The sequence below is a fragment of the Leptodactylus fuscus genome, chromosome 5, assembly GCF_031893055.1.
Source record: "Leptodactylus fuscus isolate aLepFus1 chromosome 5, aLepFus1.hap2, whole genome shotgun sequence".
In the NCBI taxonomy this organism is placed as follows: domain Eukaryota; kingdom Metazoa; phylum Chordata; class Amphibia; order Anura; family Leptodactylidae; genus Leptodactylus; species Leptodactylus fuscus.
Genome location: NC_134269.1, coordinates 62973791 through 62997864, shown reverse-complemented (window position 1 = coordinate 62997864; position 24074 = coordinate 62973791). Strand labels below are relative to the sequence as shown.

The following is a 24074-nucleotide window of genomic DNA, read 5'->3' as shown; positions in this document are numbered from 1 at the left end:
TGTCTTCTGATCTTTGATTCATAAATGTAAACGGCTTGAGAGGGATATATCCTCAGGACAGTCCATCAATATCAGATTGATGAAGTCCGACACTCGGTACCCCTTGCCAGTTAGCTGATGAGCTTAAATGGGAGCAAAGCTGAATTGTATTGGCTTGGCCTACTACACAGATGACAGAGCATCTGATTCCAATTCCTTTCTTTGTTAGTGTTCCAACATTGGGAGCTGCTGTGAACAGCTGACCGTCCGCCATTCGCACCAGGTCTCTACTGTATTGTACAGCAAAGGTCTGGCACTAATGGCCGAGATCAGTGCCCACACTGATTGCAGGCATTAAGGCCCCTGGCACCTCAGTTAAAGCTAAACAAGGTGCTATTTTGGGGAAAATCAGCAGTCTCCAGAATGAAATCCAAGGCCAGTGATCCATTGCCATGATTGCTGGGAGCCTTTTGAATGCTCCCGGGCTTGTCTCAGCATTTCTTCTATTACAGGGTGCTCTATGGAGCCTATAATAGAATTGCCAGTAATTTGCAAGGCAAATGAAAGATGAAAGGAAGCAATCACTGGGGCCTGCTTCTGTGGCAGCCAGGAGCTTTGTGAAGGCTCCTAGGCCTGTCATTTAATACGTTCTCTTGCAAGCTACTCTATGTGGCCGACGGTGGGGAATATTACAATTAGTTTACTATTCATGAAGTGTAAATATATTCCCTAAAATTAATAAACATTTACGTTAGTAAAAATTGTTATATCTTGCCGATATGGAATAACTTCAGATCTGTGTGCGGTTCCATTAAATTCCTGGACTTGCCAATCTTTGTGTGTTGTTGCAGGGGGGTGGGGGTACATAAGATAATGAGGAGTGGGGATGTGACTGATCTTCTGGGACTCATAGGGAAGACTTCATTACATATTTCTCAAGTTTGGCCGGGTTCACAAAATGTCTTTTGGCACGTAATGTGCCACGTAGGCCGTGATTTTGCGGCGGCCGCAAAATAGCGCCGCGTATACGGTACCGGCTCCCATTGAAAACAACGGGAGCGTATACGGCCCGTAAAAGCTCCCGCGGCGTCTACGTGGCACATTACGTGCCAAAAGACATCGTGTGAACCCGGCCTTTAACTGCAATGAGACAGAATAGGATCAAAAGAGTTGTAAAACAGCGGTTCTCAACCTGTGGGTCGCGACCCCGGCGGGGGTCGAACGAACAAAACACAGGGGTCGCCTAAAGCCATCGGAAAATACATATTTCCGATGGCTTTAGCTGCTACGAAGCCGCGCTGCCTTTGCAGCAGGGTAGATCCTAGTGGGGTCAAGGACCTGTGATGACGTCATGATCATGTGATCGGACTCTGGTGTGTGGGCGGCGCTACTCAGTACAGTGCCGAGTTACACAGGAAGGGAAGGCTGCAGTGAGTGGAGACTGGAAGGTAAGATGGAGGGAGGAGACAGCAAGTGTAAGCAAGGGGTGGGAAGGGGATGGAAGCAGTGTGTGAGTATGATAGGAGGGGATGCAGGCTGTGTGTGAGCAAGATGGGGGTGTTTCAGGCTGTGTGTCAGCATAATAGTGGGGTTCAGGCTGTGTGTGAGCAAGATGGGGGATATGAATCTGGGGGCAGAGATGGGGGGGGGACATGAATCTGGGGACAGAGATGGGGGACATGAATCTGGGGGCAGAGATGGAGGGGACATGAATCTGGGGGCAGAGATGGAGGGGACATGAATCTGGGGGCAGAGATGGAGGGGACATGAATCTGGGGGCAGAGATGGAGGGGACATGAATCTGGGGGCAGAGATGAGGGGACATGAATCTGGGGGCAGAGATTTGGGGGACATGAATCTGGGGGCAGAGATTTGGGGGACATGAATCTGGGGGCAGAGATGAGGGGACATGAATCTGGGGGCAGAGATGAGGGGACATGAATCTGGGGGCAGAGATGAGGGGACATGAATCTGGGGGCAGAGATGGGGGGGGACATGAATCTGGGGGAAGAGATGGGGGGGGACATGAATCTGGGGGAAGAGATGGGGGGGGACATGAATCTGGGGGAAGAGATGGGGGGGACATGAATCTGGGGGAAGAGATGGGGGGGGACATGAATCTGGGGGAAGAGATGGGGGGGGACATGAATCTGGGGGAAGAGATGGGGGGGGACATGAATCTGGGGGAAGAGATGGGGGGGGACATGAATCTGGGGGAAGAGATGGGGGGGGACATGAATCTGGGGGAAGAGATGGGGGGGGACATGAATCTGGGGGAAGAGATGGGGGGGGACATGAATCTGGGGGAAGAGATGGGGGGGGACATGAATCTGGGGGAAGAGATGGGGGGGGACATGAATCTGGGGGAAGAGATGGGGGGGGACATGAATCTGGGGGAAGAGATGGGGGGGGGACATGAATCTGGGGGAAGAGATGGGGGGGGACATGAATCTGGGGGAAGAGATGGGGGGGGACATGAATCTGGGGGAAGAGATGGGGGGGACATGAATCTGGGGGAAGAGATGGGGGGGACATGAATCTGGGGGAAGAGATGGGGGGGGACATGAATCTGGGGGAAGAGATGGGGGGGGACATGAATCTGGGGGAAGAGATGGGGGGGGGACATGAATCTGGGGGAAGAGATGGGGGGGGACATGAATCTGGGGGAAGAGATGGGGGGGGACATGAATCTGGGGGAAGAGATGGGGGGGGACATGAATCTGGGGGAAGAGATGGGGGGGGACATGAATCTGGGGGAAGAGATGGGGGGGGACATGAATCTGGGGGAAGAGATGGGGGGGGACATGAATCTGGGGGAAGAGATGGGGGGGACATGAATCTGGGGGAAGAGATGGGGGGGGACATGAATCTGGGGGAAGAGATGGGGGGGACATGAATCTGGGGGAAGAGATGGGGGGGACATGAATCTGGGGGAAGAGATGGAGGGGACATGAATCTGGGGGAAGAGATGGGGGGGACATGAATCTGGGGGGCAGAGATGGAGGGGACATGAATCTGGGGCAGATGAAGGGTGTATATGAAACTGGGGGACATATAATTTACTGGTGACTGTAGGAGGATTATACTGTGTGGGAGCATGTGAAAAATGAATGAGAATGGGCGGAGTCAACATAAAAGTGGGCAGAGCCAAATTTGTCGCAGCGCGCTCTGCGCGCCGCACATTTTAACCCTCTTTCTGCTTTTCAAAAGTTGGGAGGTATGGGTTGTAGCAAAATTAAGGCCCGTTCACACAGGCACAGAGGGGGCAGATTATGGTGGGAAATCCACGTCATAATCCGCCCTCTCACAATGGAGGTCTATTTAGACCACCAGGCTTGTGTTTTGTGTGAGCGGCTCAGTGCCTAAATCCGCTATAGATCCGCTATACCGCCTCCTGTGTGAACTAGCCCTTACAGTTATGAAGTAGCCACCAAAATAATTTTTTGGTTTGGGGTCACCGCAACATGAGGAACTGTATTGCGGGGTCACGGCATTAGAAAGGTTGAGAACCACTGTTGTAAAAGAAAAATTAGTAGTATTTTTATGCTTGGAATGACCTTGTATGGTACCATTCTTTCTCATGTTTCCGATACATATTAGAGGTTGATAGATCCTCCAAAAATGTAATTTGTACACGGTCTACGAATAAGTATTTGGACACCCATGCAAATGAAGATATCTGCTGTTGTGATGTACGTCACGCCTTCCACCATTAAATAGGAAACAGCATTGGCATTAGTCGCATGCAAGATGCCACAAAGTGCAGAGTTGTCCAGTTTTGAGAGAGGGGTAATTGTGGGGTACCAGAGAAATGGTCGATACTTAAGGGACATAGCTAGCAAACTGAATTGCCCAAAATAGACAGTGGCCTATGTGATTACGAAGTGGAAGGTGAATGGTGATTATCGGATTGTGCCCCAAGTCAGCAGACCCCCAAAACTGGGAGATAGAGACCGACGAGTGCTGGCCAGAGAAACCGCACCCAACCGATGGCTCACATACACAAGGAGTTTCAACAGGGATCCAGGAGTATTGTGTCGATCAATACCATCCATAAGGAAGCATCTGCTGGGTTCTACCAACTATTGCATAGGAATAAGTGTGTTTTTTCTATTCTAGCAAAGGTGTCCAAATACTTATTGGTAGACAGCGTATGAGGGTGTCCAGTGATAGATGTTAAGGGTTACAAGGATAAGCATGTCAAGTATCAACATGACCAGTGCTTTTATTTAGCCACTACAGTAATGTCTGGCAGCAGCTAGTCTCCCTCTTCTCATTGTAATAAACATTTCTGTTTTTCTGAGCTCCTTTTTCCAAGAATAATTATGCGTAATATTTTCTAGGTAACACAGTACAGGTTTTATGCCAAATGCAAAGAAAGGAGTTCTGGGGACAAGTATACAGATCTGACATGCATAGTCAAGTCAAGCAATCTGTTTTAGCATGTGAACCAATATAAAATGATTTAAAGGGAGTCTATCATTGGTTAGATTTGTTTTATAAATAAGTATATATTTGCATAGCCTTTAGAAAGGCTATTCTAGGCATACCTGTCATTCGTTAATCCTTGCAGATGTTTTTTTTAATTAACCCGTATATATATATATATATATATATATATATATATATATATATATATATATATATGCAAATTATTCTTCAGGGAGCATCAGGAGATTTAGCAATGTTCCCCGAGCACCGCAGCCTCCTCTGTTTCCCACTGCTCCCTTCATTACAGATGATCCCTCTTCTACACCTCTTCACTGCTTCTAGAACCGCTAGTCGTGTACAGTGCATGTGTGAGATTTTAATAGCTTAATAGCTGCTCTGGAAGCAGTGAAGAGGTTTAGAAGGAGGGATAGTCTGTAAAGAAGGGGCTGGTGAGAAACGGAGGCGGCTGATGACACAGCGGTGCTTGGGGAACAGAGATAAAGCTTCCGGTGCTCCCTGAAGAATAATTAGCATATCAAGAAAATGGGGTCAATTTAAAAAAAACAAAACACGGCTGCGAGGATCAATGGATAAAAGGTATGCATGGAATAGCCTATTTAAAGGCTATGTAAAGATGTGCTTATTTAAAGGGGCTCTATCATTGGGAAAAGTTATTTTTTAGCTAAGCACATACTTGCGTAGCCTTTAGAAAGGCTATTCCACACCTACCTTTTTTTATGTAAATTGCCTCAGTGGTTTTTGAATAAGTCAGTTTTTATTCATATGCTAATTAACCTTCTCTGTGCACCCTCTGCTATTCTCTATGTGTATGTACAGCAGAGGCTGTTGTGCTGATGACTCCTCTCCCGGCTCTCATACACAGAGAATAGCAGACAGTGATCACAGACACTTCCGGGTGCACACCTGCGCTCGGTCTCCGCTTCGTGGGTTTCCGTCTTCTGCCGGCAACCTGGCATTCAGTCTTCTGATCTCCGTGGCAAAACTTTTTTTTTTTTTTTTTTTTTTTAACCAGACACAAAGTCCTGCATGTCCGATTTTGTGTCTGGTTTAAAAAAACAAGCAAACCCAGTTTTGTCGCAGGCGAACACTTAGCAAACCCATTCAAATGAATGGGTTTGAAAACTGACTGCCGGTTTCTGTCTCCTGTCCAGTTTCTTGGCAGAAGACAGAAACCTTAAAGCGGAGACCGGTTGCAGGTGTGAACTCGCCCTAATTAGTATATGAATAAAAATTGACTTATTCAAAAACTACTGAGGCAACTTACATACAAAAGGTAGGTGTGGAATAGCCTTTATAAAGGCTATGCAAGTATGTGCTTAGCTAAAAATTAATTTCCCAATGATAGAGCCCCTTTATAAATGATCTAGCCAATGATGGACTCCCTTTAATATGTATATGTTGCACTGTGAGAGGATTGTTCTCTCCAAATAACTTTAAACTCTGATCCTTCTTAATCTTTATGAAACGCCTCATAAGTATTCATTAAAGGTCCCAGTCAAGCCCTTTAGAAATACAGTATATTGTTTTTTTCCTTTATTCAACATCACAGAAAAACGAACCTATATTAAAATATAACTTTTAATGCACATTATAAAATGAACAATGTCCTCTGGCTACAACCAAACACATAAATTCACCCATAGGAAATAACAGATCCTTATACAAAATACACAACGACAAATGGGGTTATCATATATCCCTGAGAGTGTCTTAAAATATGAACAGGAAGGAAGGTAGTATATACTACCTGACACCTTCTCAGAGAAATAGTTACACCACACACTAATCTGGTGCAACCAATGGTAGTTAAACCAGCAACACCTCATAAATAGTCAATTTTTGTTTTACTTTCAGTTGTGTGTTATCATTATAGATTTTTTTTTTTTTTCTTGGCATGTGTACTTTTCATCCAGATATGTCCTAGTTTAATGCATACCTCTCCTCCTAGGTTTAAAGATACAATTGTGAATGCCAAGTATGGCGGCCATACGGAAGCTGTGAGGAGGCTTCTGAGCCAGCTGCCTATCAGCGCCCAGTCTTACAGTGGTAGTCCTTACCTTGACCTTTCTCTCTTCAGTTACGATGATAAATGGGTTTCTGTTATGGAGAGGCCTAAAACATGTGGAGATCACCCAATCAGGTAAGACTCATCCTGTATTTTTTTTGTATTCTGGCTTGGGCTGGACAAATGCTGGAGACCCACTGTGCCCAGTTTAGTAGCCCCCCATGATCTTGGAATAATGTGCATATATTCCTAGTTCCGTTTTACCTTCTTACCATTTATGTCGTGTCCATCACTGCAGTACGGTGTAATGATGTGAAACAGGTTTATAATGTTCTGTACATATGTTCCTGTAAATACATGTATGTAGAAAAGGTGCAGACAACTATAGATAGAGAAGTGCGGATTCCATTATAGTGAACTATATCTAGCGGATCGATTCCTATTTTATAGACCGGTCTATGATTTAGATGATGGAAACGGTAGCAGAATTCCTTTACTTGTTGTTCCTAACAAATTGAGGCCACTTTTGTAGACAAAGTCTTTTGAGATGTCTTTTCATGCACATAATGCTTAAGCCGCACACAATATTAGTCCCAAGGGTAATTTTAAATTGTGGAGCTTGTAAAGCTGTCAAAATAGAAGATATGATGACTGTCTGCTACTGCAAAGAAGAATTACCCACGGGCTTCAGGAAAATGCCCCATGGCGAACCTGTGTCGCACCTAACTTTAAATTCAGTAGCTTCTACATTTCCCCCCTAGGTTTATACTCAAGTCAAAGTTTTCCCAGTTTTTTTTGTGGTAAAATTAGGGGGGTCGGCTTATACTTGAGTACAAGTGTATACGGTGTATATAAGCCGCACTGTGCTGAATAATCCCCCCCCCCCCCAACATGCCATTTACCTAGCCCAAGACATCTATAGAAATAAAGAAAGTGAGATAGTTTGTCATTTTGTAAGCTGCGGACACCTGTATGTTAATTTTCCATAATCTTGCATTTCGGACCACGTTTAATGTCGCTAAATAAGCCTAACTGCCATCGAAATGCCGGTGATTACAAGCTGTTTAAATTCTATTTTTTAGTCGTCGGTAACATTGTCAGAAATTACCGAGAATTTGCCCCGCGTGCTGTAAATTACTTCACATCAGAGATTTACAAACATAATTTTGCTAATGTTTTCAGAAGGCAAAGCTTTCCTCTTTAGCACTGGAAATGGAATGAAAACAGAGAATAAACTTAATCGCCGCCTTCAATTACACACAAAACCTTGTCGAGGTCTCTAATGGGAAGAGCAAGAATTCCAAGTCCACATCATTTTTAATTCTTATTTATTTTTTCCATTTTGCACGTTGCGGTGTGTTTTTGTTTTCGTTTCCGGTTCTCTTGGAACATACCTAATGTGAAGTTTGAGATCTTCTGTACGGAGAGGTATGAACAGCTGGAGAGCTTTTAGCCAATGCATAAATCAGCTGTGTAAAAGCATAAAGGAGCACAAACATCCCATGCATGTCAGCCCTGCTTATTATGCACATTGCTTTCTGCTGTTCTTCCACTATTAGAGGAATGTGTACTTAAAGCTGTTATGCTACCACTTTGGCTAAGGAAATAATCGAATCTCGGCTATCGGCGGTGTGCACATTAGTTTGTGAATTCTTATAATGAGTCGGATTCTGCACTTTAGATCCCAGGAATGCACAGCTTCATGGCTTGTAAGTGCATACAAAATATGGCCACCAGTCCTATAAACTCCCAGAATCATTGTTCTGGCTTGTGAGGATATGAAAGAGGGTTTTCCAAGAATAGAAAAAAACATGACTGACTTCCTCCAAAAACTGTAGTATACCGGTCATTCTTTACAATGGAGATGAAGTACTATACCATTCACAACCTGTGGACAGGTGTGATGCTGTTCTTTGAAGATCTTTCATGACAGGGGTAGGCAACCTTTGGCACTCCAGCTGTAGTAAAACTACAACTCCCAGCATGCACACTTGCTCTGCTGTTCTTGGAACTCCCATGGAAGTGAATGGAGCATGTTGGGAGTTGTAGTTTCACAGCAGCTGGAGATCCGAAGGTTGCCGATCCCTGTTCTATGAAGTGGTCTACAGAAAACTGTATTGTCTTGCGTTCTCAGTTGTCCTGTCATAAAAAGGTACAGCAATGAATCCCAAAACTGAAGGCACAAATGCATCCCCAGGGACCCCCATTGAATATGACAGGATCTGTCAGGTGTCTGTTGGGTGGGTGTCTGTTTTGTTTTTATTTCATTAAATTAAAAAGTCAGGCTACCTGAACATTTTCATTTGTCAGTTTTCTGATGGACCTGTGAGAGAGAATCCATGCAAATGTGCATGTAGCCTTGAACACTGCGCCCCTTGAACACTGCGTCCCTTGAACACTACTTTCAGTTCGGCCGCAGGCCTCTTGTCTCTAATCTACAACAAATAATTATTTAATCGAGACTAGTTGTGTGAAGTTTATAATCATGTAATGTATGAAAAACATTATCCTTTAAAAGCTGAATGCTAGATATAGTTACTTATGTTTGAAACTGGTATAATGTTATATGATAAGAGGGCGCCTGCCTCCAGGATGGGTGCAAGAAAAACAAATGCTTGGCTTGCTGCCAGAAGACAGCTCCCCAAGGTTACCATGCAGGATCGGGAGTAGCTGGCTTTATATGGCACTGCTTAAACTTTTTCTGTTTGATTGAGATGTATCATAACAATCAGGAATGAATATGAAAACTTACGTTGTTGTTATATCACTTCCTTTCTCTGCTACTATTTAACCCCCATGTTTTTAATAAAAGTGTGTCAGCACACATTGCTTAGCTGAGAGAGGAACGAATACCAATACATAAAGTGGAGTGACTTCTTTACCGCCTGGCACTCAGCCTAATTAATTAGGATGGCGACAATTACCCGGGATTATTGGTCAATTAGTCATAAACACGGCTTTGACCTTATCAGGTACATCTTTACTTGCCCTGTCGAGGGGATGGCTGGAGTATCTAGCTAGATCCCCCTCTTCTTGTGTACTAGTGTTGTGGCCGAGTAATGCTCTCCTCACACAGACACATTGTACCAGAATTTACTGAGGTACCTGAGGTTAAGCATAACACAGGTTAGCGCCAGTTGCTTAGCAGTAAGGTACAGTCAGGATCAACAGCCCAGCATAACGGGAACAAAGTCCTCGCTCAGTGCGTGTATGACTGTCCCGTGGCACATGAAACAATGCTTTGTTTTCTCAGTGGTTTGTACTCGATGCTCAAGGTAACTAGATCTCTGGCACACAAGGGATTTGCCACACTAGTCCTATCCTACAAGCGGGTCAGCTCTGGTAGCTAAAGCAGTCCAGGTAGAACTGAAGACACAGGAAAACCTCCCTTTTTATATGACAGTCTAACAAGTTGATGTGACTACAGGATGAGGGCATACCCAAAGACTATAGGTCTGTCACCCTCTAGAAAAATGCAAAACTGAGATTGATGCAATGATGCGGCAGCAAAACATGAAGTGATTGTATTACATCATATTGTGCAATCTTTTTTTTTTTTTTTTTTTTTTTTTCCCTTATGTAGATTGTGAGCCCCATATAGGGATCACAATGTTAATTTACTTTCCTATCAGTATGTCTTTGTAGAATGGGAGGAAATCCACGCAAACACTGAAAGAACATACAGATTCCTTGCAAATGTTGTTCCTGGCGGGATTCGAACCCAGGACTCCAGAGCTGTAAGGCTGCAGTGCTAACCACTGAGCTACCGTTTTGCCTTGCAATCTTCAACATCTTCTGTACAATACACAGTGACAGACTGCACAAAGCACAAGGAACTCTAGATTCACATTAGCATTTGGTATTCCATCCTTCAGGTGTGCACGGGGGCCCAAAAGACAGAAACCCTGTCAGCTTAAAAAGTAGTTACACGTGAACACCCACAGACCTCTAGACTATGATGGGCTCCTCCCAGTTTCCGCTGGTTTTATACTGAAATGACTGAGAAAGTCCTGTTTGCAAGACTTTTCTTTGGCGATTTTAAGTGGAATCTTCTACAGAGACTCAACTGCTAATTTGAACCTAGCATTACTATACAGACCGTTATGCAGGCCTATCTTGGGTAAGGACCTGAGATAGTTGCACAACTGAGGCCATTTTGTAGAAGGCGGTGGCTTACAACACCTTACATCCTTAAAGCAAATGTATAGGACACAATGTACATTTTTTTTAGTACTGTTTAAATATGCTTGACAGAAAATTTCCATGTCAGTAGATACAAATAAATATGACTGAAATCTTGCAGTTTTTGCTCCAGTCATTAATAGTTAGGTACTTTCTGTTCTTTGGAGATTCCCCCCCCCCCTTTGGCAGTCCTTTCATTATCATATAAGAGGGCCCAGACCAGCTCTGCAGTACAGCATAGAAGACTGCGTACTTCCTGTAACGGGCTAATGTATCAGTCTCCATACAGAGGAAATCTGCAAAAAAAAAAAAAAAATTAAATTACCTTGGTGGGACGGGGGGGCACAATGTGTAAAATCTATGATAAAAAAAGAAAAGTGAAAAAAAGCCACTACCACGCACACATCACAGGTTCTATCTAGACCCACCTTAAGTGTTGATTATGTTAAAATTGCCGCAATGGAAAGTGAACACCATTGTTAGTTTTTTGGTGTTTTTTTTGTTTTAAAGCACTCTGCTATAATATAAAAATGTGAAAGACATTCCCCCCTTTTCTGTTTACATTTTCTTAAATATTAAAAGACAGATAAAACGTAAAAATTACAAATATAAAACCCTATTTATTTCCAGAAAAAGACCCAGAAATTATTTACTGTATATACTCGAGTATAAGCTGACCCCCCACCCCCCCCCTAATTTTACCACAAAAACCTGGGAAAACTTATTGACTCAAGTATAAGCCTAGGGGGGAAATGCAGCAGCTACTGGAAAATTTCAAAAATTAAAATGTTTTGTGGGTGCTGGGAAAGGGGGGGGGGGGTGTTTTGGTTGTCTGTCTGCCCCTTCCCTGAGTTTGAGGACTGTTTTTTTTTTTTTTTTTTTTTTTTTTTTTCCCCCCCCCACTTGGAATTCAGCCTGGCTGAATATAGGGTATCTGCAGTGCTCCTATTAACCCCTTCCTGACAGAACAGGAGCACTGAAGATACCCTATATTCAGTAGACCGGGCACTTTCAGTCACAGGATACCTAATGTTGTATGTGTTACACAGTCATTTTCTACTTTTATATGTATTCTAGGGAAAGGAGGGATTTACAACTTTTATTTATTTTATTTTTTTATTATATTTTTTAAAGCTTTTTTTTTTTCACTATTTTATCGGAGATTTTATACATTACTATTGCGGCTGGCCAAAGACACCCCCATCCACACACACACACACACACACACACACACTTTTTTTTTTTTTTTTGCTTGACTCGAGTATAAGCCAAGGGGGGCTTCTTCAGCGCACGAACTGTGCTTAAAAATTCAGCTTATACTTGAGTATATACGGTCTATCCTATCCTATCCTACTAATGTTAAAGTTTGTACGTTTGTTACTGTTCCACGCAAAAACGGCTGAACGGATTTGGATGAAATTTGGCACGTAGTTTGTAATCTCAGTTAACATATAGGCTAATTTTTATCCCAGTAAATGATATGTTATGAATTTATGTTCACATGCTATATTACACTGCTCTTGCCAGCAGCAGTGTCTCAGCTAATTGGAGGTTGCTGATAAAGCCTGGTCTGATATCTCTCTATGTAAACACACAGTCCGTTGTGAACAAGTATTTGCATATTATCTAATTTGCTCCAGTACTGACACACTGATATGGGAAAATCTCTTTAGTCCAAAATGTCAGTTTGCCGGTTTTAAAGGGGCTCTATCATTGGGAAAAGTCATTTTTAACTAATCACATCTTTGCATAGCCTTTAGAAAGGCTGTTCCACACCTACATTTAGTATGTAAATTGCATCAGTGGTTTTTGAATAAGTCCGTTTTTATTCATATTCAAAGGTAGGTGTGGAATAGCATTTCTAAAGGCTATGCAAGGATGGGATTAGTTAAAAATGACTTTTCCCAATGATAGAGCCCCTTTTAATCTTGCCAGGAAAAAAAAAAAATCTAATTTGTTGTAAAACCATGAGAGCCATGAAGGTAGCCCAAAGTCAGAGTTTTCCTCAAGTGGAGCTCAGGAGGGTTGAGCAAGCTAGGCGTCAAGTGGCTCTCAGAGCAGCCAAAACGCCGGAGCAGTGCCAACAACATGCTCATTATATGACGTCCCAGTGAGCTGCCGGAAAAATCACAGGCATGGCGTGAGGAACAAGTTCAGCAGTAGGACAGTTTGAGAATTGCCGAAACACCGGAGCAGGCAAACCATCGATGGCAGCAATTTGCTGAATATAGGCGGATCATTGACGTCAGATGAAGTCGCGGGCAGAGGCTAGTATAATATAAATATATAACCCACTGCTCCAGTGCCACGCTGGTGACTGTAGTGATGACATCCTCATCCTACTGCAGCTAGTCACTGGCCTTGGCAGGCTCATTACGTACATTAGAGGAGCACAGAGGGGGCGGATTATGGCGTGTAATCCATGTCATAATCTGCCCCCTCACAATGGTGGTCTATGGAGACCACTAGCGTTTCTTTTTTCTGCTAGCGGCATTTTGCTAATAGCGGAAAATAGAAGCAATCTACCCTTTCTTCAGACTGATTTCGTGGCTGAATCAGTCACGGCTTCCGCCTCGTGGCTGCACCCTCTGGCTTAGGCCCATTCATTTGGGCCTAATCCGGAGCGGAAAGCCACGACGGGATGCCATACACTGCGAACTAAGCCTTACGCTGCAGGTTTGCACGCATGATTTACACTATATATAATGAAGCCTCGCGTTGCGTTTTTCCGCAGTGATTTAGCAAGGAAGCGTGTTTTTATTTAGTTTTTGTTTTCTCAGCGTGCTTCTCATTCAAAACACAGGTAGAGTTTGGCCAATTTTAGGGACGTTTTTGAGGATACCCTGAGTGTATTGGAAGTGTAGCAGCATTCCCCCTCCTCCTTGACCGTGCGTCACCAACCTTAGTGTTACATTCAATCTGACATTTGCGTAAAGGTTGTCCAATTTCATGGATGCCAGCCAGTGTATCAAATATGCAATAGTAGGTGACATCTGGTACAGGAGTAACGCTTTTTAGCCATTTATTAAAATTTCCTTCTTTTCTTTCGTTCTCATTTCAGAGCAATGACATAAACTAAAGGTTAGACAGATTTCCTTTCCATTGTAGTAGTAATAATGTATATGCTTGTGATGAAAATGACTCTCTCAATTGTTTCCAGAGTCACATACACTTTAATATTGCTAAATATTACTGTTGGGTCTCCCTAAAAACTACATTCAAGTTCTCTTTTATACAAGCCAAGAAAGCCAGCTTGTTGCTAGGCAACACCTCATATTAAAATCGGCACAAACAGACTCTTGCTAGACCTCTAAAAGAATGAAAACAAGGTACGTGCATTTATTGGATTTTTCAGGTTGAGGAATGGTTTGTCTGCCCAGTACATTATTTCTAATGTAGCCCTGTACATAAAAGCAGAGGCTTTGCTAATGATGAAAAATTAATACTTTTATAGCTGGAAAGTCATGTACAGATCATTTCCAGGTCCGTGTTTTTACATTTTCATAGACTCTCTCAAAAACGGCGGAATCCTAATACACCTGTCAGCAGGGATTGGTAGGAAGCCATGAATGGACCCTTTCTCTAAGCAGTTCATTATTGTATAAATAATGTCATAAATGTTACATTTTTCCTGAGATCTCTATTTATATTCACCTATTTTATCGCCTGGCAGCCTATTTTATGTGCTGCTTCTATTTATTGCAAATAAATAAAATAAAAATTAAATTAAAAATAAACAAAAAAAACTTTTCAGGAATTGTAGACAAATATTTCGACAGCATTTACCCCTTGAAAATTAGCAGGCCTGCAGGGATTCTCAAAGAATAGCTGTCCCACTAGAGAGGCAATAAGGATCTGGGGTAGGCGATTACTTGGGGGGAATCATGAGAACAGGGACTCCCAATAGTGCTTCTGGCACTTGGAATGGGTTACGTTTTACAGTCTAAAAATATTGAAGACTTCTCCTAAGGAGAACCATCAGATCGCCCTACTCTTTCTATCACCAGCTTCCTGTAGTGGCAGGAGTGGGATGATACTGCAGCCCTGGGCTCGGAGGTGAGGGGTGTTCCAGCAGCACAAACCCATCCTAGCATCCGCCGTGCTATAACCAAAAAGGGGGCCTCAGCCTTAAAGGGGGTTCCTCCAATTTATGTAAAAAAAAAAAAAAAAAAAAAAGTCCCTTTGTGGCAAATAGTAGCAGAGAATTTTTTTTAAAAAAATGTCTGCTTGTTCCTTTTTGTCACCCATCTATTAGTGGCCTTACTAATATTGTGGTGGTAACCTCTATGGTCAGCGATTGCCTCCAGCTTTCTCCTGGCACAATCCGTATAATCTTGGGCTAACATCTGGATGGATGGGTAATTGAAAGGATAAAGCAGCTGCCACTGGACTCAGAGGACCAAGAGAATATGACCCCCCCCCCCCCCCCTTACACACACATTAAAGAAAAGGGGCATCTTTTTTAAGAGTTGGAGAACCCCTTATTCACAAAAAATAGAGTATGTTGCTAATAATTTCAATTGGCGGGTGGTCCCTGTTTATTTAAAAGTAATCTGGAATTGATGACCTATCCTTAAGATAGTTTATTCTTCTGCTTCCTGCTATGTAACTTCCTATCCTATAAGTACCTGGATGTGCTCCTCAATAATAAGCTGGACTGGGCCGATCACCTGGATGTGCTGCACAGAAGTGGACACAGCAGGCTCTACCTGCTCAGGAGGCTGAGGGCCTTTGGAGTCCAGGGGGCACTTCTTAGGGCATTTGTGGTTGCTTCAGCCATCATTTTCGGTGTTGCCTCCCGGGGGAGTAGTATATCAACCAGAAACAGAAAAAGACTAGACAATGCTACCAAGTGCCCTTCTGATCAGCCTATTAGTGACTGACTGCTTCACCCCAAGTGTAAGCAGTCACCTCTCGCCTGTCTTCCCTCCCCCTCCTCCTTCCTCACTCCCCCTCCCTGTCTAGCTATCCTTCCTATCCTATATATTCTACCCTACCTACTCAGCCCAACCCCCAACACATATTACATACCTGCCCTCCATGGTTTTTTCCTTTGAGATGGCCTCTTCTCCTCTTATACTGTGTGTGCGCACCTTTTCCACTGATACTTCTACTGTGCATGCGTGGACGCGCAATAGAGGTGATTTACCGGCAGCAGTGCGCGCACACTGCTTGGAGAAGAGGAGTGCGCACCCTGCTAGTACAGGAAGAGGATCCGTCTCACCGCTAGAAGCTGTGGAGGGGTAAGTATGAGTGAAGTGCATGGGGGGAGTAGTAGTGACTGTTTCCAGAAATGGAGAAACTGATCATCACTGGATTATCAGAAAATGTCCTTTGGACGGTCACATGACTGCCCCAGGAATATGGTTAAATATACATCTTTATTAATAACGTTATTTAGAAAGTTGGAGGGGGGAGGGTGTTTTAGATTAGTGTAGGTTTTTCAAAATCTCCCGTAGAACCCCTTTAAGAGTCTTTTGTCTTTTAACAACTATATTATTAATAGCTCCAACTATCTCTTACATAGACTGACACAAAAATTGACAGTCTTGGACCAATGGCCGTTCTAAGCTGAAGATCGCAAATGTTATACAGCTTCAGGCCTGGCAAGCACCAGCATGGGAGATGGGATTGGGATCCCTGGTTCTATTGACTATTCGGGGGGGGGGGGGGGGAGAGGATGCCAGTCTTAGTTTATAAACATGGACCTACACTTACTAAGAATTATATTGACATGCCGTAAATTACCTAAGCTATTCTATTTTCACCCTTGTGCCAAATTCTGAATTGCCGAGTTTGTTGTATGCCACCTGCAGCTGATGTATGCCATTGACCTATGATGGACTTCATTGGATTCTGTCATACAATAACCCTGCATGCAATATAAATGTAATGGCCTCATTGCTATCAGAAAGTGCCACTGAAATAATGTTAGACATGAATGAATTTTTTTTTATTATTAGCTGCAAATCTTTAGTCATCACCTTTTAGATCCATGGTTGATGATAATTTCTTAATATTTGTATAGTCTAAAAAAAAAAAAAAAACCTGAGTGAAGACGTTCTATTCCTCAAAGGAGTAGCATCTGTACAACAAGAATCCTTTTTGCTGTGCCAAAACTGGGATTTCTATCCTCTTACTGTGTGAGCTAGCTCACTATAAAGGAAACCTCGATATTTTACTAACCGGACCTTGGCATCCTCGCTATTGTGCCATCACTCTCTGCGTCCATGCTCCTAATTATCAGAATATTCTATTAAGCCATCGCACAGAAGCGACATTATATGACAAATGAAAAAGGGATGTAATCCATTTTTACAGCTGTAGCAATACACCAAAACACCCCTGTCACTCCTTTATGGCTCCTTCACCCGCTATTGTCTTCTCATGAATACAAGGAAACACTAGTTACCATGGAAACTTTTGCTTTTATGGTACTTATGGTGAATAGGCTACACTTCACGCCTGCCTCTCTCATCTACACAGAAACCTACTTCTCGCCAAGCCTTGCCCATCTGCTCAAATCCTGCAATGCACATAGGAAAAAGATAAAATGCAGATTACAGTATTGTAGTATGATCACTGAAAAAAACCGTATATAGCTATGAATACAATACCACAGGGTTCATGTCATGTGACTTGCGATAATTGTCTTTGCATTTTCTGTGAAATATATATTTTTATTTATTTTTTTATTTTTTAATATTTTTTTGTTATATATATTTTGGTTGGTGCTTTTATTCTTTTCATATTTGTCAACCACTATACCGTAGATCATTTCCTGATCAAAACTTGACATATTTCATTTCTATTCTTTGTCTTGTATAACTACAATATTTTCTTACAATTGGAAGACTCAAGTTATCCAGCCACATGACCATATTTTTGTGTGCTTGACTATGACACACTCCAGAACACAATAAGGAAAATATTTAAATCTAATTAAAATTTCTGGTCAAAACAAGTGTCAGCGTATTCAATGCCAGTCTTTATGTACCCGCATCGGTAGAAGAGCTCCCCATATATAACAAGGTGCACCCCTCTGCATAAAGGAGGGCAGCTCCTCAACTATAAAGGTTTCAGTGCTCATATACACCATACACATGTACACAGTGAGTTATCGCACGCCACAATGTCATGAAAGGACCTTCAGTCTAGGACAGTGGTTCTTAACCAGGGTTCGATCGAACCCTAGGCCCTATGCACTGTTCATTTTGTGTACCAGTAAGAAAACATATACCTATGTCTTTAATATGGAAAAAAAAAATCATTTGATTTATCACTAAAGAAGGGTTCGGTGAATGGGCATATGAAACTGGTGGGTTCGGTACGTCAAAAAAAGGTTAAGAACCACTGGTCTAGGACTTTTTTTTTTTTTTTTTTTTTTTTTTTTTTTTTTTACTTCTATGGTCAGAGATGCACTTTCTCACACACTCCATTCCATGGCTGAAAGATGAATGCAGTACATGCACAGCTTTGGTTTAGGTCAGGGAAGGAGAGAAGTGTGCAGTGATCTCATATATGAGGTAAAAAGTTCTGATCATCAAAGGACTGGTCAGGGGGTGTCTGCCACCGCTGGACCCTCCTGACTTGAGACTGTAAAACATAGGCTCAATTCCTGGAGCTCTGATGGTGAGCCCCGGTGCTAATAATAGCCTAACTAATAATGGGGTGATCATAGGGACAGGGAGAATATCCCTATAATCCTTGTATACTGACACACACCTTTTATCTTTATTGGGGTCTGGGTGGTGATGATACACTTCTGGTGCTGGGATCCAATACACTTGTAGGTGGCACCTTTAGGGCTCTGGTCCATCCATCTGTGGGTAGCAAGCATCTTGCCGTTGGGGATCCTGGAACCGCTGTGGTGATATCACGGGTTCGTCGGGATACACCTTGGAAATCGATCAGATGGGTTACATACCTGTCAGTATATCCTGAAGTTGGGCCACTTAGAATAGTGAGATTAGTGGGACCAGGCGATTCTTATTGAATCCAGAGCTAGTGTCTTTTAGCCTGAGATGAGTGTAGCAGAGGAAGAAGATTGCATTTATTTCCCTCCTATGTATGATGGCAGAATCGCTAAAAGACCATATTTTACTTTTTGTAGTTTTTTGTATTTTTTTTTTTTTAATACCAATAAGTTTTTTTATTATATATCCTATTCCTTTTTCAATACCTATATTTCATTTGGGATGGTTAGAAACCCTCTTATTATTATTAATAATAATAATAATAAAGCCCTATGTGTAACCGAAAAAAGATGCCCAAATTAGTGGAATAACCCAAATGATACAAATGTAATAGCCCTCAAAACGGAACATACTAAAAACCCGAAAATGTGTCTGGTCCTGAACCATAAACTGACCCGGTACTGAAGTGGTTAAAGGAGTGGTCCAAGTTCAGCAAATCAATGTTGTTGTTTTGTACACTGAAGAGTTCTACAATTTCCCAATATACTTTCTGTATTAATACCTCCTGTTTTTTTTTTTTTTTTTTTTTTTTTTTTTTTAGATCTACCCTTGCTATAATTCATTGTTTATTTCCAGTGGATAAAAAACAAACAAAAAACCTATGGTCATATGACTGGACACAGGTGTACTGCTCACAGGACAGGAAATGGACATCTATTGTATGAGCTGTGTACCTGTGTGTTCATCTCATGACCATGGACTGTACATCACATGACCATAGTCCGATTTTTATCTATTGGAAGTAAACAATGTATCATTGCAAGCAATGATCTAGAAAAGTTTGAGGAATTGATACAGAAAATATATTGGAAAATTGTATAAGCATTTATTACACAGGCAATAATGTTTATTTGCTGAAAACAACCCCTTTTAATCAATGGGTCATATTGAAATGTGATTTTGATTTGACAGGATAGCAGAGGTAGGGGAGAAATAGGTTTGCAACCAATTTGTGGGGGGTTGTCCCCCTTTAAATGGTCACTAACTTTATAGACCATTTAGAATCATTTCATAGAGCATGTGATTCTGGACCAAAATGTAATGCACTTTAACTAAAATTTGGATGCTTTCTGCCTGAAGATCCTCTTTAAAGTTCCTGCCAATAGGTGTCCAAGTTCTGTTCTGTCTTTAAACAGTGATTAAAGAGGGGAGGGGCGATTCTCTTTACAGCCTATACACGCACACACCTTAACTTGCTTCTCTGTGCAAAGGACTGAAGATACTGCAAATTACACAATTTCCTTGTATAAGTCTTCTATGCACTTGTATCTACTTCTGGCTGTTTGTGTGATTACAAATGGGATATTCTTCACAGACAGCAAGCAGCTTTCCTGACTGTGCCCATAGATGGTTGTTGTTGGTGTGTGTGTTTGGTTTTTTTTGGGGGGGGGAAGGGGGTTCCCTGTGTTATAGCTGCTTGCTTGCTTGCCTGCCTTTATTTGCTGTGTATTTGCAGTCCAGTGTTCCTGGATCATCTATATTATAGTCCCTTGGGCTTTTCTATTGTACAGTTACTCCTGGAAGAAGTACCAGTAGTATTAGTAATGGATAGGGGATGGGGAAGACTGCTCCTTATTATACACACCCACAGTCTTAGAGACTAATGCTAAATTTCCTGCAGCCATAATGTGATTATCAGCAGCCGAAAACTTGACAAGACATCATGTGTAAAGGCTTTTCTGGTCATAGAACAGACTGCCCAGCAAGACCCTGCACATATTTCAGTTTTTCATGAAAAAAATTTCAGATACCCTTTAGATTATCATAATGTGTCTGTAATCTAAAAACTAATGCAAAAATTTATGTATGTTCCTGTGATTTTATTTTTCCATTACGAACTAAGTTCAGTAATATTTTGTAGTGATGGACAGACGGGTCACAAAATGACATTTCTGAGGTACAGTGACAGTAATGCCCATTGCTCTTAAAAATCTGCCTTTACTAGCGATAGATTATGATGGTTTTCTGCTTAAAAGTGCCCAATATATATTTAACTTGAAAACCTATTATCCCGGATTTTCAGATTTTTATTTTTTCTAAGCGAAGAATGCAGCAGACTCTGTTTGAGTCCTATGGATGGAGATATTTAACCACCCCTACTTTTCTTGTTACCTACATAGACAAGCAGGAAACTTTTATTGTTGCCTTTTTCCATAATTTTAAGGTGCTGCATCGTTTTAGTCGTCTTGAATTTCCCCGGTTGTCCTGAGCAATCACTACTCTTTGTTCTTAATGTCCCTTTCTGCTCAACATAGTAATTTGGCTGTTCATCTCTAACAACGCTATTTTATCACAGCACTGAGCTAATTTATGTGACAGTATGCATCTTTTTATCTCTTACATCAAAATCCTCCAGCTTGGGGAAAACATTTAAGGAGTATTTCCATCTTAAAGGGGTTTTCTGATGCTTTGGAAAAAAAAAAGGCCAAATAAGGATTTTTTTCTGAATACCTAGTTCGCCTATTAATGATGCCTCTGTTCCATTGCCACAGGTTTGGTCCCTGTTCTGACTTGATGATGACATCATGTCCATTGTTCACGCACACAAAAGCAATGAGTCCAGTTATTGGCTAAGCGGTGGGCATGACGTCACTTCTAGCCTGACAGGGATTGGAAGCCTAAGTAATGGGGCATGCAGTGTGGTAATGAAGGGACTTTTTAGAGTCTTGGTTATGTATGTTTGTCATAACATCAGGAAACCCCTTTTATGCATTTACACCAGATCCACAGAATATATAATAAAAGCTTACTCTAACATTCAAAGGTCAGGGATAAGTTACTTCTCCTTGTGAAGCTTAGCATAGACATTAGACTATGGTTGGCCAAACCCGTTGGTTTTGGTTGGACTTCCAACCATTTAATATTTCTTTGTCCTTATGCTGTTGCCAGAGTAGTCCTGCTGCAGCCTACTCTCCTCTTCCAATTCAGACACATGTATGCTAAGTCAAACAAGCGTGCGTGTGTATGGGAAGATTAGGATAGCTGATAGCCGATCACTTATAGATTATGCATGGACATCTTTATGGAAACCATCTTTCTATGTTCTGGCATTGGTTTAGGCAACTACCAAATTTTCCAGCGTATAAGAAGACTTCCAACTTTTCCAGTTTAACTATAGAGTTAGGAATATACCTGCTTTGTAAGACTACCCCTCTTCTGTGGGGGTACCTCTTCTTTATGCACATTTACCCCTTGGCATACTCTGTAATGCATTTTTTTTTTTTTATTTGTTTTCCAGTCCCGAACCATCTTTTCTGTAAAGTAGGGTTCACACTTCTGCCGCTGTCCACCCCGGGGTTTCCATCCTAAACCCCGGAGAAACTGGACAGGCGATGGCTTGCCGACGGTCTGCTTTACAACCCATTCAAATGAAGAGTTTGTAAGGCAAACTGCCAGTGTCCGTATGCAACCTCTCACCTGGAGAAATGCAGCTGTACAGGGATGCATACGGTGCGGGGAGTAGACTTGGAGGTAATAATTCCTGTAATCAGAGTGGACTCTGATCGAGGGCATTAGCTCCAGCATCTCCACTATATTATAGCAGAGACCCGATTGCTATGACAACTGCTCTGCATTATCTTTACATACCTGGCAACTGCTGTTGCAGCACAGAGGATGCTGGGGAGAGAGAGTGCTGCCCGAACAAACGCTGGGGTTGCAGCATCGCTCCACTCCTGCCGCTGCAGGAAGCCAGCGGCGGCAGGAGCATGGCGATGTTACGATCCCGCTCCTCCGCCCCCCTCCCCTACTAAAACAGTCCACATTTAACTACCTTATACCCGGCGTATAAGACAGCTTCCAACTTTTGAGAAGATTTTCAGGGGTACCAAAGCATCTCCTAGAGCTTGGAATTTCAGACTTAGCTACCACAGAACGGGCTGCAGGATGATATGCCTGACAGTAGTCTCATTTTATAGACTGCTTTCCTTCAGAAGAAAGAAAACCATTTTGAATACTCTTAAAATCTTCATGCACACGACTGAGTGCCCTATACAGGTCTGTGAAAAGCAGACCATACAGTACATGAATGGTATTCTTGTGCCTTACTTGTTCTCCGTGGATCGTTACCTTTTAGTTAAAGAGCTTGGACTGTTAAAAGGACGAGATTAGGACCTGTCCTGATTTCTGAATACTGTCACCTGTATGAGTTTGTGTGCTATCCCTTAAAACAACGGATGGCACCTTGACAAAAAAATAAGGTTGTGTGCGTGGAGTCTAAAGATGTTCTCATGGGGCAATTTATCTAGTTGGAGAACTTATTATATTAGATAAGTTTTCATCTCCAGAAGATAATCCACAAAATACTGCAGAAATTGGCCCATCGATCAATAAAGTAACACTTTTCACAATGTTTCTGATTTCTGGCTCAATCTTGGTCGCAATATTAGAAGGAAATAAGAAAAATGATGGAAGAATCTGTAAGTTCCATATTTCCTGGGCAGACATTATTGCCGTTGTCATTTACGTTGATAACCCGTAAGTGGTTTCCTTCATCTTGAAGATCACCACGTTTGACCATACTGCAGTGACAAAGACACATGGCTTGTTTTCTGTTCACTTTCACTGATTCTCCTTCATTGATACTTCTTTAGAAGGAAATAAGTAAATCTTCCTCCATCACCATTGTTGGTAATTCTTGTTTAGTTACATTGTGTTCTGTGAAACCTTACTTTGTCCTTAACTCTGTTGTTTCTGTTCTTAGGTTCTATGCAAGAGATTCAGGACTTCTAAAGTTTAAAATCCAGGCGGGTCTTCTTGGGCGACCTGTCAACCACACCGTGCGTAGACTTGTGGCCTTCACGTTTCATCCATTTGAACCATTTGCAATTTCTGTGCAGCGGACTAATGCGGAATATGTGGTAAACTTTCACATGAGACACATCTGTACGTAACAGGAATTCAGAGATGTAACCAGATGCCTTAAACCCACCCTTTTGTTTTGTTTTTTAAAGAAGAGACCAAATCAGAATATTCACCTCGGAAACTGTACAAATTATGAATAAAATACCGAGGTGTCAAATACACACTAATATGCTTGTTGATGGTGCAAAGCTTTGAACTTCTTACTTTGTGAATTGCAATCCACCACAATTATATCTACCTCTACCTGAAGTCACCTTCTGTCTAGTGTGGTACTAGAAATAATAATCTTTTACATTGTGTTTTTTCCATTTCTTTCTTCTTTTTTTTTTTTTTTTTTTTTTTATAGGGTTTGTTGGGAAAACTTACACGATGGCCTGTCCTTGGCATAGGTCATAGTTATGTCACCGGTGCGTATTTTCAGGGGTTGGTCGGCAGAATAAAAGGATTACCTTTTACTGTTTATATAGGCACAGTACTGTGCCCATGTGCCCTGGTATTCAAGTGAACAGGGCACAGCTGCAGTACTTTATTAGGAACCTGGGGCATGTCATTCTGCTAGGAGGTAAGGACTGGAAATTGCTGGGGTAATTCATTAATACTGGCATATTGTACACCAG

General features: G+C 42.1%; 1 protein-coding gene across 2 annotated transcripts in view; it reads left to right on the top strand.

Moving 5' to 3' along the window:
• DET1 (DET1 partner of COP1 E3 ubiquitin ligase) overlaps positions 1 to 23536 on the top strand; it is a 35984-nt gene extending 12448 nt beyond the window's left edge. For both annotated transcript variants that reach the window (XM_075273278.1, XM_075273279.1), the window contains 2 exons: positions 6380 to 6571; positions 23297 to 23536. In XM_075273278.1, coding sequence (XP_075129379.1) covers positions 6380 to 6571; positions 23297 to 23486 — 382 coding nt within the window. In that variant the 3' untranslated portion in view covers positions 23487 to 23536. The remainder of the gene's footprint in view (positions 1 to 6379; positions 6572 to 23296) is intronic.
• Positions 23537 to 24074: the final 538 nt, after the last annotated feature.